At 37.9% G+C, this 13,832-nt stretch overlaps 1 protein-coding gene across 1 annotated transcript in view; it reads left to right on the forward strand.

The window, feature by feature from the left end:
* Window positions 1–4,036, forward strand: part of CMTM4 (CKLF like MARVEL transmembrane domain containing 4) — a 26,682-nt gene extending 22,646 nt beyond the window's left edge. The window contains exons 3-4 of the mRNA XM_033157149.1: window positions 1,435–1,533; window positions 3,805–4,036. Coding sequence (XP_033013040.1) covers window positions 1,435–1,533; window positions 3,805–3,978 — 273 coding nt within the window. The 3' untranslated portion in view covers window positions 3,979–4,036. The remainder of the gene's footprint in view (window positions 1–1,434; window positions 1,534–3,804) is intronic.
* The last annotated feature ends 9,796 nt before the right edge of the window (window positions 4,037–13,832 follow it).

A 13,832-nucleotide genomic window follows, 5' to 3' on the forward strand; every position in this document is an offset into this window, starting at 1 on the left:
TACTTATTTGAGCATGAGATTGAGAATAGTGTTGTATTCGTTGCATTCTGCTTTCACCAGTTCACTATGTTGTTAATAACATATGTCCATACAACCCCAAAATCTCTGCATGTTGACCTAATTCACAAGTTCATGTTCAAGGAAATGGCCAATTTGAACCCAAAACATATTTCTGCTATATTACAATTCTCCATTTTGGTGTGCCTAAGCTAATAGTTGAGAACCCCTAGATTTTACTTTCTGAAGGAGTTTAAAAAATTTGTTCATAAAACATTAGGCTGGGAGAAAAGTGATCTTGAAATTTGTATTTGTGATAGAGGGCATCCAAAATGTAGTCTGTATCCCTAACCAGAGCACCAAATTTGTTGGCAGTGATAGAAACATCATATGTAAATTATGATCAGTTTGAGTGTTTGTTCTATGTATTTTGTTTGTTTGTTTTTGTTATTTGCATATTGGTAAGTCAATAAAATACCAAAAAGTTTTCTTTATGTCTGTAACTCCTCAGAATTATAATTATGCCTGTAGCAATATATTAATAGATGGTTTTGAAAGCTATGAGCTTGAAAGTATTTGAGTTTCTTTGCTAAGTAACAGCAAGTCAATGAAACAGAACTGCAGGAGTTTCTGAAAGCTTTGTTATGTTTCAGGGAAAATAACACATTTAAAATATTTTCTTTCACTGTGTGAAATGATATATTCATATATGTCAACACAGATCCTGTACCATGCAAATAAAAAGTCAACATGTAGTACATATATCCTGTATTATATAATGCAGTAGATGCATGTGGCAGACATGTGAGTTACTTTCTAATTTCCAGAGAGCTAGCAGTCAAAAAGAAATCTATATATACTCTATAGCTTGGTCATGAACATTTTTGTGGCTGGAAGAAAGAACAGTAGTTTTGGTTGAATAGACATGTTGCACAAAGGTTCATCACTTGGAATGGAAGGAAGCTCTAAAAAACACTACAGAAAGCTTTACTTGTTTTCTTAGCAGTTTCCCTCCCTGTTCATTACAGTGCCAGGCCCTAAACTATAGTGCAGTAATTATCTATTGGTGTATATAATACAGTGGTACCTCTGGTTAAGTACTTAATTCGTTCTGGAGATCTGTTCTTAACCTGAAACTGTTCTTAACCTGAAGCAGCACTTTAGCTAATGGACCTCCCGCTGCCACTGTGCCACCAGAGCAAGATTTCGGTTCTTATCCTGAAGCAAAGTTCTTAGCCTGAAGCATTATTTCTGGGTTAGCGGAGTTTGTAACCTGAAGCATATGTAACCCGGGGTACCACTGTATGTGTTATTCTGTATCATTACCTCTTTTGCATAAAGAATATATTGTGTGCAAACTGTTAAAATTGTTCTGTGTTCAACCAGTCACAAAGACATTGTCACTGTAAAATAACTTGCCTAATTCTGTTTTAATAGGATTTGGTCAATACTGGACTCTGCACTTTTTTCTTTTTCATTGCATCTGTAGTACTTGCTGCTCTAAACCATAACAAAGGAGCAGAAATTGCAGCTGTGGTAAGAAACAATGTTAATTTATTTTCATTAGTTTATAGGAAAGATAACCGGTTAACTTGTATCCTTTTCACAGTGCTAAACAGCATTGCATGTTTTGCTCAACTTTCTTTTTCTGAAGATTAATCATTTCCTGCTAGTTTTTTTTTTAGTCGGCTTCCAAGCAGTGAGGAGGCTATTAATAGGATGTTAACTTCGACATGCTAGCCTAGCCAGTAGTTTGCAGCAGTGGTGAAACCTATAACTCCAAGTAGACAGTGCTATGCCATAAATCACCAGTATTGTCTAGCACTGTCCTATTTCAGTAGTGAGCCCACATGAACACTAGCTTTTATCAGTAAGAAGCTTCCTTAGGAAGTTAATACTGTTAATCATAAAGAGGGCTACAGATATTCAGCAGCTACTCCTTGTTAGTATTTTACTAAAAACATTTACTCTGTGTATTTACTCTATGTACCTCTTTTTTGTGTGTGCATGCAGTCTTGATATACGTATATTATGAGTGTGTATTTTTGTCCTCTGCAGTGCTATGATATCTGTACTTTATTGCTAGTTTGCACCCCTTGTTACATATTGCACATTTGTCAACCATTTTGCACTGCCATTCATGCAATTCATTGCTTATTTGCACCTTGATGGTATTCATGAAGTTTATTGCATATTTTAACTGAGTTTAAAATTTGAATTGCAGCATATATTCTGGTAACTTCCTTTGATCTTGTGAGGCGAGAGGTGGTTGATAAATGTCTGAGCAATGAAAGAGAGAGGAGGCAGGGAGACAACAGTATGGGACCACCATTTCAGTGGTTATAGGCAGAAGGGTTGGTCAGAAAGATATGGAAGAAGGAGTGTTAATTACTGTAAGACTGCAATTTACTGTACTGTAATTACTGCTGCCTTGGGACTGCTGAGTGAAGGGCAGACTACAAATTTGAATAAACAAATAAATAATACAGTCAAATCAAAGGTCAATTTACCGTATTTTTCCATGTATAAGACTAGGATTTTCCCCTTAAAAATAATGTCAAAAATTTGGGGGTGTCTTATACATGGGGGCATCTTACAGACGGAAAAATGCGGTAACTAAGTTTTGTCTACACTTATTGACAGCAGCTCTCCAGAGTTTCAGATAGTGACACCAGCTCTGTCTGGAAATATTGAAGGTTGAAGCTGGGGCCTTCTGCATTCACAGCCGATGCTTGAGTCTTAACAATGAGTTATGGCTCTTCTGCAACCCCTGAAAATTCTTCAGCAAATTTTAAAGAGTTTTAAAATTGCAAGATTCTTAGGCATTGCAGAGAATGGCAGGAAGCTTCTAGGTCATGGACTGTGGGCTGCATGTGGCCCCTGGAAGCCTTCACTGTGGCTCATATAGGCACCCAACCCAAACCCCACAGCCAAATCAGTACTGCTGCTGAATTTTGCTGCTGCAATGTAAATTGTGTTCCCTCTGCCGCCAGCTTGGGAAAATGTGATGGTGAGGGAGGGTGTACCTGCCCATCCTCCCCATAAGTATATATGTGAATGGGTTTGTCCACTGCTGGCTCCTCCCAAGTCCACTGACATGCAGCTCTTGACCTTCCACTCACCAGCTTCAGGGCAAAATTTTGCTCTAGGTAATAAAGAAAAACTCCACCCCGAAATGACAGTGTCTTGTACATAGCTGTCAACTTTTCCCTTTTTTTAAAGGGAAATTCCCTTATTCCAAATAGGATTCCTCGCAAGAAAAGGGAAAAGTTGACAGCTATGGTCTTGTAGCATCTTAAAGATTAACAAATCTATGATTGGATAAATTTTCATCAGCTGCATGGGAAAGGCTTTTATTCTATCTAGCATGACATCAGCGCATCAACCATTTTCCAATGGTTAAATAACTGTCCTGTTGTTATAAGTGGAAGCAGTTGGGGTGTATGGATTCCTTAACTTAGGTCTCTAGAGAAGTCCTATTAGTAATTTTCAGATGCGGTGCCTTATAGCCATATCAATGGATCTCCCTTTATTAAAGGTACCAGCAGGATAGAAAATTCCAAAAAGGCAAACAGTTAAATACCCAATCAACAAAATGAAGAGACTTAATATGTCTGGCTTGTTTTCAAAGAACTTTGAAGTAACATGAAGTATAAATGGACGCTATGTAGCAAGCATTATAATTGAAGGTATAAGGTCAACACACATAAAAGCCAACAATCAGCTGCAATATTTCTGTATAAAACTACTAAATTCTTAATCACTTCAATAAAATGTCATTCTTTTCCTTTTTTTGTTTTTGTTTAGATATTTGGTTTTCTGGCAACTGCAGTTTATGCTGTGAATTTATTTTTAGCTGTTAAAAATTGGAGAATTAACAGCCGACAACAAAACACAAGGCAGACCAGTGATTATATGCGTGCTCGGACAGAATCCAGAGAAGTAGATCATCGCCCAGAGATTCAGCGTCTGGATGGGTGAAAATCTCACGCAAAATGGGATTTCCCAGAAGAAGAAAAACAAAAGCCTACAGACTTTTTTTTAAAAAAATAAATGTTCACTTTTATAGGAAAAGGAGGAGCATGTGGTGGCCGTGAGCATTTGCATGTACAAAGAGAGAGAGAGAGGACTTGAGAAATTATTGGCATGAAGGCCATAATTACAGAACTTTTCAAATGAAGATACTTGTCCATAAATATGGTAAATGAAGAGAAGGATACATTAGAGTGAAGAATTGTCTTGGTGCACAGTACTTTGAGTTAGCAGAGTCAGAGAGAATATTGATATTCAGTCTACATTCCCATCATCCAGAACTGACAAAAGATTTTTCTTTTGAAAATGGAGTTTCCAACAGTAGACATAGTGCATCAGGGAAAGAGATAGCAATAACATAAATCGGGCATTGAGTTACACAGCCACTGTGTATATTCCCTTAACTAGATTCTCCAATTAACTTTAGTTCTCACACTCCTACAGTTCCACTGTGTATCTATAACAGCCATTCATGCCAGTTCAAGGATTGGTGGAAAATAAGCTTTCTGCTAAACAGAAAACACAAATCCCACTCCATTTGTGACCACAGCCAGGTATGAACTGGGATGTACCACCTCAGTACACTACACATTGATTTCCTTTTCCACTTTACAAGGGAATAATGTGAAGCTGGTATTGAACCTCTCTGTTCCTCTTACATTCAACCATAGGAAAACCCACTGTGGTCAGGGTTGTTTTGTGTTGAGTTCATATCCATACTGCAGTATTCCTAAAACTATTTACAGTGGTACCTCGGTTTTCGAATGTAATCCATTCTGGAAGACAGTTTGAGTTCTGAAACATTTGAAAACTGAAAACTCAATAGCTGACAGCTAGGCCTCAGGATCTTGCACTCAGCAGAAGTCGCATGGCATGTTTGACTTCTGAGGTGTGTTCCAAAACCGTGGTAGCACTGTAATTACATACCCTGAGAGTGTGTGTCTGACTCCAAATTTTGATTACCCAGATTGCTCTGCATTATTTTCTGAATTAGAATCCTTTTATGAATTTTGCTATCTGAATAGTAAGGTGTTTTGTTTTTTTTTAGGCATGAGAGCAGATCTACAAAATGTTTGAATAATTGTCCACAGATGAAGACTTATTTTGCTGAGTAGCATTTATGTGGTTCATTTAGTTTACATACCATTCTATGTAATTCCGGTTTCCCCTCAATCTTCCCAGCAGTGTTTCATGGGGAAAGTAATGTACTCTGTGGGTAGGGGATTTGGAACCAGTCATTAGAATCTCTCTTTAGCTTCTTGCTTCATGCCTCTTGCATCTGTTGTTTAGGTCACCCACAAAATGAATATATAAAATGAGTAATTCTTCTCAATATGTTTCCATTATGATAATGAACAGTTATCAGTGGAGGTACGCTTATTCCTGGGTCAGTTGTGTATGCACCTTGAAAGCTAGGAAGTAGAATTGTGAATGTTTGTTGAATGTCACTGATTGTAGAATGTGAGAGTCCCCATTTTTATATATGTTGACCATGTTGCATGATATTGGTGAGCCCTCTAATCTTCTGGATCATAAAAGCATACTTAAGCCTTTAATCCTAAAAATGCATTGACTTCTGTTTTTCAAAAAAGCAATTTTGACCTCCTTGAGGCGGTGAAGATAAGCCTGAAAATTGTGGGCTGCCCCTGGAGTGGCTGGAGGGAAATCCAGTCCTCTGCATAGGTCTTGTTGTCAGCAGAAACAGTATAAGATATGCCAGTCACTTGACTTATTAGTCATGTGCAGAGCTATATTATAGGAACGATCCCAGAACCTTTTGAAAGCATATAAACTTCTACTTTTTGAATGGGAACTTTATTTAAAGTTGTGTAATGCAAGAGTGCTCTGCTTATTGCCATGGCTGATTTCCTCAAATAACAAGGTTGTATTTTGATTTCTGCCCAATTTGTTAAAAATAAGAAAAAGAAGTCAAGCTACCAGAAAACCATTTCTATCGTTCTAGTGGTATTTTTTTGGGACCAAAGAATAGCTATACATTTTTAGGTTGGAGACACATTTGTAATTTGAAAGGGATAGGTTTGGTGTGATGGTACATATTTAATATAAAAAGATTGTATATTTTATAGTATGCTTTGACAATATGCTCCAATGAAATGCAGGCATTCCTGAAGCACAGACTGCTTGGACACACATTTAAGAACATTTTTGTTCTGAATTTCCCCTGCAGTGTCCCTGATACTATGACGAGGGTTTCTTTTTAGGATTTTATTTGATTTTGGGGGGGGGGAGAGAGGGGAGTATTAGACACAGAAGCAGTGATCCTAAGAATTATGCACATAGATCCATATCTTCAAGAAGTCCTTTGACCTTGCACTGCTTGAATAGCAAATCATCAAGCTGCTTGGCAAACGGTTTTTGAAACTGAGTGGAGTTTCAAGAGCAATTTGTAATATGACCTGCTAGTGAGGGAGTCCGACATTAAGATCCCATTGGCAGTGATGAGAGCTCTCTAGTTTTTTGTCCAGAGTACATAAGTTAAAACTAGGTAGTACTCCCCTGCATGCTAAGCTCACTAACCCTCCTCTCCGCCCCTTAGTTTTCCTTTCCAGGATCACAACCTCTCCCCCTGCCTGCTTAATTTTCGCAGCTCAACGTGCCCCCTCCCCAGTTTTCTCTGTCTTTCTCAACTGCCAGACAAAGCCTCTGTTAGTGCCAGAGAAGAGAGCTTCCCCTTGTCAGGTCATAGCAGCATCTTCCCAACCCACCATCCTCTTCCTATGGTGATCCATTCAGACTCTGAGATGAAATTCTGCAAGGGCTGACATCCAAGTCACTGCTCAGCCCATGTGCCTCTTGCACACCTTAGCGACTTGGACTGTCATCACAGTGTGATGTCAGACCAGTACAAATATTATATAGAGAGATAGAAAAATGAGATGACAATGATATCTGAAGAACTTGCAGATAAAAACTGGACATTTTCTTTCTTGTTACATTATTCTGAAAGTGTTTGCTTAAGCCTTGTGCACTATGAGATTTTGTTTGCTTGCTTTCATTTTCAGCCAAGTTTAGCTTAAGTTGAAAGGAAGTTTCTTAATGCCATGTGAGTTGCAGTTCTGTTTGGGAGTGTGAGTATGATCTATACAAAGATGACTCTTGATTGAATGTTTACAGGATTTAAAGTTGTGGTAGAGAACAGGGATACTTGATATTGCCTTAGAGATCTAGTGTCCTTTTCATAGCCTATGTATGCTATCCAGCGAAGTCATATTGATAGTTGACCTGTTGAAATAAATCAATTTAAGTACATTGATTTCAGTGGGTATACTATGAGCATGACTAAATTCAGTATCACCACAACTTAGATTTTAAGTAATAAAATGCAGCAAGCGAGAGTATCTGAGTGACTGTCATATGTATATTCTAGTACAGCAATTTATTGTATTTTTCACTCCATTATGCATATGTGCTCACCTGTCCAGCTAAATGTTGTGATCTGTATGGTGCTGGGAGTGTCCACTGATGTAAGAGATTAACCATGTATACCTTGATTAGCTTTCTGTAGATTCTATAGAGAATCAGATTTTGTGTTCCCTCCAAGATGGATTCTTGGTGCAAATGATTCATTTGCCCTAGTAGGAATGGTTCAGTCCCTATTATGTTGTTTCAAAAGCATGACTGAATCTGTGCCCAAAACAAAATAATCCACTTTATACAGTGTGATATTATTTGGAACCTGGTTTATGTATGTGTTAATTACTCATCTGGGATAGTGCCTGTCTTAATCTGTCCTGGAAGGATGGCTGAATTCCTTTTAGTAGTTGATAGTATCTGAATAACTCTTTTGCACACCTTTTGGACCTCATCAGTTGTTTCTCTCCCCACACCCCCATTTTTACCCATTTTAAGTATGCATCATTTTAAACTTGGCAAAAGCAGTTTTTTATGCATAGTTTGTACAGTAGCCTTGATTCTTATATTTATATTATAGGACTTTGTGATTTCAATATTGAGTTAATTTCTTCCCTATGGTTTTCATGGAAAGTTAGTCAATCTATTTTAAAGCTTGCTGTCAGCCTTTGTTTTGTAGTTAATTATGAAGACGTAAGTACCCAAGGCAACATGTAGATATTTTTGATTAGGGCTGGTCCCTACAGCTGTGCTAATATCCTCTAGGTGAAAAGCAAAAGGGTGGGATCTACTTTTTAAAAAAAACAGCTGCAGATGATTTTGTAAAATACAGTAGTACAGTACACCTCTGTTGCAGTTTAATTCAAATGTCTTGAGAGGCACAGAAATAGATGGTTTGAAGGAAATATCTGATTCCTTTTTTCTATACATTCCACCAATCTTTTACTCTGGAGTTGTCCTGTTCAAGTTAAAGAGTGCAAGGCTGTTCTGAAGCAAAAGACTTAGATTGTAACTTTTTAAAATGTATTTCACTTGCAAAGATGTAATATGAAATCTCTCAATTCTTGAAGTGGGCCTTTTGGTAAGACAGGCGTCATGAGCTCTGCCAACAAGTCATGTTTAATTTGGCTTAGGCTGCAATCATATACCTACGGACATGGGCGTAAGCTCCATTTAACTCAGTGAGACACTTTTGAGTACACATGTTTATAGTTTGAATTGTCTATTATAGGGAAGCTAATCACTTTCGTGTGCCACAGACACTTTCTATTGCAGTCTGAGGACTTCTGTCTAAACATTTCAGTAAAACTAGATGGAGCCTGACACTTCCAGGGCCAGTAGACACTATAACATCTTAGTTTTCATTGTTGCCTTTCAATACTTTCTTCATTTGTCCAGTATTTCAGACTTGAATGTGTATTGGTATTTCCCTTGTTGCATGTTATGAACGCCTAGGGCACTCCTGTTAGTGCACCTTTTTGGTGAAAGTTTGCAGGGGGAGAATGCATATATTTGTTATCATATTTAGTGACTCTTGGATAGCTCCCATTCACCTAGACACCCTGGAATAATTGATGCACTTAAGTTGTCTTCTGTGGACAAATTTCACATCTGCATTATTGCGGATGGAACCTATTTGTATATATTGAAGTTTAAGTAACTGATATACCAATATTGAAAAGGTAAACTGTATATTTATTACTCAGTGTATCATCCCAGTTTGGATTAGAGACATTGACACTTGTTATGCCTTTTCATATCTGTTGACGAACAAGACACAGTCTCACCTAGGGTGCCTTTGTATGTGTGTTTGTGTGTGCAGTCAAATTAAAATCCTACACACAAACACTATTTTTGTAACCATGAATGGCTCATAAATTGTAGTTTCTTTAAGCTTCTGTTAAATACCAGCCTTAATGAAATAACAAGGCTTCTTTTTGGAATATGCACTTAAGTACTCTGATTTCCGGTTGGACTTGAAAGGTATGCTCCAATTGTGCTGTCATGTCCAAAATAAAGTTTTTAAAGGAAGTATAGGCGCTTTGAAGACCCCAATTATGCTATGTAGAAAGTAAAATTGGTTAGTGGTGGAACCAATTTGAAATTGGCAGTAAAGGAGTGATACCCAGTTTATGTGCCAACCCAAGGCAGTACTTTGAAAGTAGCACTAGTGGGTGAACTGGTCATTTTTCCTTCTTCTAAAGCAGTTTCAAACATGTAGTAAGGTTGCATTTCCACACATCTTGCTTTTTAAGGGACTGCCTCTGAAATCCAGTAAACTTAGCTAGACATGGAAATTCAAACCGCAAGTAGTAGTAATCTGTGTCTCAGTTCCCCTCCCATTGACTGATGCTGTGTTCCAGCAGACCTGCCTGTTTCACAAACCAAAACTCTGGTGACCAAAAACATTGTTGCTTTTTGTTGTATTTCTTGTTCAGGATGAGATTTGTGACCATAGAAGCCTGTGTATTGGAACTCAAAATTTTAGTTTGCTTTCAAATATTAAGTTATCTAGTATGTGAAATACTATTTGTATTAAAACCAGAAAGTTGCTATTAACTTTTTGCTTATAAATGTTTAATTTAATGCAAATTGTGGGCTTCTCTAATGGTTGCAGAAAAATCTTTTGGTTAACTTTTTGAATCGGCCAATTCCCGAGTTAGGTAGAATGGATCCAGTTTTCTTTTTGGTAGTGTGCAGCTGCCCTTAATCATTCTCTTGATTTATTGGGTACTGTGAAATAACTCAGACATTCCAGCTAAGTACAGAAGAGAGTTAAGAAAGCCCATTGCCTGGTATACAGCACACTAAACACTCTTGGAAGCAAGTCCCATGGATTTAAATGTTCTCACTTCCAAATAACTGTGGTTAGTCATGTGCCTAGAGCTACAATACCAAGCACACTCTGAACCAACAATAATAATTGAAATGCTTGGGACTTAACTTACAGTAAATGTGCTTAAGAACCGAGGTTAGAAAGTTGCTCCAGTTGCCATCTTGTTGCAGTCACTACAGGTTTGCTGTAAACTTCAGAAGAAAGTGGCTTTCATCCTACCTAGGCCTTCAATGTTTTATTCTGACATGTAGATCAGTCAGTTTCCTTAGATGCTTTCACTGCAAATCACTAACAAAAATGTACTGTCAAGTTGGTGTAGTTACCACATAGAGATTTGCACCATAATTATATTACTTTGCTCTGCATTCAGATGATGACTTCTGCCTTCCTGGTTTAGCAGCAAAAATATTTAACTTGGGTACGCAGGAAGCTTTCCTGTGTAAGACCCCCTTTGGTTCCATATGTGCAGAATCCTGTATGTGCTGTGAAACCTTTCCAAAATTTAGTTCAACTGGTCCCGAAATCATTATGGAGACAAGTGATAGCTGTATGCCATGCACTTCCTCTTTATTTGCAATGTTAGTATACATTTTATAAATTTCAAGATGGATTGTAGTAATGATTTTTTACTTTCTTGTGATACTGAAGGCAATCACTAAAGCGCTGCTTGATCTTGTCCGTTTAAAAATTTATTAAGCGGTGTACTTCTGTAAGTTTTGCTTTGTATATTGGCATGACTTTTTATTGGTAATTTACAGTTTAATGTGGCTATCTTGTTTTGATCAACGCTAATATTTCCTGTTCTTTTTGATACACCAAGATACTGAGCTCTACAAAAAATAATCTCATGGTACATGTCTGTTTTCATAGTGTTTTTTAAAAATCTGTATTTTTGTATGTAGGGAAAACTATAGGTTTTCTGAATCCTAATCTTGTATGAAATCATCGTAAAGGATTTGTTTAATAAATGGATAGGAGCAACTATGCCATCTTTTGTCTTATTCCTCAAATGACATATCACTTTAATCCACCTCCAAGTGAGTTGTTGAATACTGCAGTTTAATGATGCTGAGAACTTTTACCATTCAGGCAAAATTGACTAAAAGCAATGGCCATTGATTCATATTTTTTTTTTTGCATAAGTATCAATGAAGTCCAAGGGACTGTACAAAACCCACGAGGAGCAAAAGTGCAGTTCTTCAAATTTGCAACAGTGTCACAAACAAGTTGCAACGGTGACAGAGGTTGGGAGATGAACACAGAACACCCCCACCTCCTGTGGCTATTCATGACCCCATGGATACTTTGTGTGTGTGCTGAGCTTTCAAATTTCCTTGTGGTGGAGGGGGCAGGATATCTAATAAACCCTACAAGTTCTTTTGCACACAGTCATGTGGCTTTATTTACATAAGTATAATGGGTTAAATGCCTCCCGAAGACCCTTCATAAAGGGGGGGGGGCAGAGAGAATTATAGCCGGCTCCTGAAATAACTGCTTTGGAAAAGGGGCATTTAAAAAACCAAGGGTCTGTGATAAGCTCAGTACTGTCCTGCTCACTTCCAGATGCTAATGTCCCAACTAAGATGCCAATGTATTTCTGTATCCTATGAATACCCTGTGAGAGCTGCCTGGAAGATTTAAAAAGACACCAGAAGTAAAGCTACACATTTAATATCAAAGAAGTTTATTCCAGCATGGTTCATAAATGCCAGCTTGACATGCAGTGTTAAAAAGTCAAGTGAAGACACATTAAAAAAAAATATTGCATTCAAGTGTCTGTAAAAAGAGACAGAAATATAAAATGCCCATTTCGAGACTCCCAAGCCCATGCGCTAGACTAAAGACAGGACACTTGGTTACCCTGTGAAGGAGCCAGCCTTCAGGGCAGTATTTTTGTCATTTTCAAGCCTGAAAAAAGTACCTCTAGTGCACTGCTAGAAAAAGTCACTGAAATAAGGATTCCCACTCCCCCGGTCTTAATGTATCTATAAAACTAATCTATCAATATATTGTGGCTTATCATATGTGGTAAATACTGTGTAGAAATACATTGTTGAAAGAAATACAAAACAGATTAACCTTTTAGTTGAAGAAAAAGTGGAAAAAGAAATACAGGCTTGCAATGTATAGTCATAACTCACAGTTTGGATGGGCTACTGATGCAGCTCACTTTAAAAACAATGCAGGTATTTGTGACTTCTTTCTCTCACTTGGATGTACCATATTTTTCGCTCCATAAGACACACTTTTTTCCTCCTAAAAAGTAAGGGGAAATATCTGTGTGTCTTATGGAGCGGATGGTGGTCCCTGGAGCCGAATTGCCCAGGGGACAAAAGAGGATCGTGCTTTGCTTTTTATTTTACAAAGAGAAAAGGGGGTGTTGAAAGGACCCCGCTCAGCAGCTGATCAGCAAGAGATCGGGAGAGAGATAAGAGTCCCGGCTCCCTTTCAGTCCCACCCCCTTGCCCAGGCCTCCATTGTTGAATGTGCTGCAGAGGGAGGTTGTTTGTTGCGACATGTGACTGGCTGATTAGATTATCTGTCTGGAAACTGTAGAAACGGCTCCCTTAAGATTTTTCAGAAATGTGAGTTGAACCCCTAAAAATGGGGGCTTTTCCTCTTTGCTTTTCCCCCCTTTGCAAAAAAAGCTGCAAAACTTTTAGCTGATCCTCAAAAAAAAAAAAAGGCTTTTAGAGGAGGAAAACCAGAATTATTATTTTTGGTTTCCTCCTCTAAAAACGAGGTGCACCCTATGGAGTGAAAAATAAGGTACCCAGTTGATTTTGTCACACAAGTGCTGTTCCAGCTTGTATTACCGTTCTTCAGGATCGCTATTGCTTGTAGTTTTTTTTTGGTAAATTATTCAAGCTACTGCATTAAAAGCAGATTCTAATTCTCTTTTCCACCTCCTCAAATGCACTTTTGTCAACTGAATAACAGTTGATCTAGAGGAAAACTTCATCCTAATTAAGGGTGTTTCCTTGGTTCAAAACAGGTTTGCCAAAGGTATGTCTGTTGGCCTTGTCGTTGTATGATGGCCTGCATGTTCCAGTGTAGGCCTGTTCATATCAGTTCAGCTTTGTTCAGATTATCCTCTTTTCATAAAAGCATAGTAATTGCCCCCCAATAAAAATTCAAACTTTCTTGTGCATCATCTCAAGTACAAGTTGATGCACCTTTAGATTGTCACTGCCAAGATCTCATTTGCTGTTATTGCTTAAAGTCCCATTCAGTGGAAGAATAACAGATACTGAGCATCCTTGCCTGCTTTCTCTAAAATAATTCATTGCTTAAAAATAAATCACCATTACATATCCTTGCCTATCTTATTTGTTAAGCCAGATATATCATGAAGGTACATGAAGTTGCCATGGGTTTTCTCTAATCCTGCAAAGTCTACCCTGATGCAGCAGGAGTACAAAATAGGAGGAATAAGCATGCTCTGATGACATTAAGCAAAAGCAGCGGTGTGGGCTGGGCTGCTTTGCTCATGTTACTTGTTTTTTTAAAAAACCTTCAGTTAGATAGTTTGGTACTCAGGCAGGAGATCTTTTTGACTCTGCTGTAAACCTTTTAATAGAGAGTGAACATGTGC

Source organism: Lacerta agilis, chromosome 8 (assembly GCF_009819535.1).
Source record: "Lacerta agilis isolate rLacAgi1 chromosome 8, rLacAgi1.pri, whole genome shotgun sequence".
Classification (NCBI taxonomy): Eukaryota; Metazoa; Chordata; class Lepidosauria; order Squamata; family Lacertidae; genus Lacerta; species Lacerta agilis.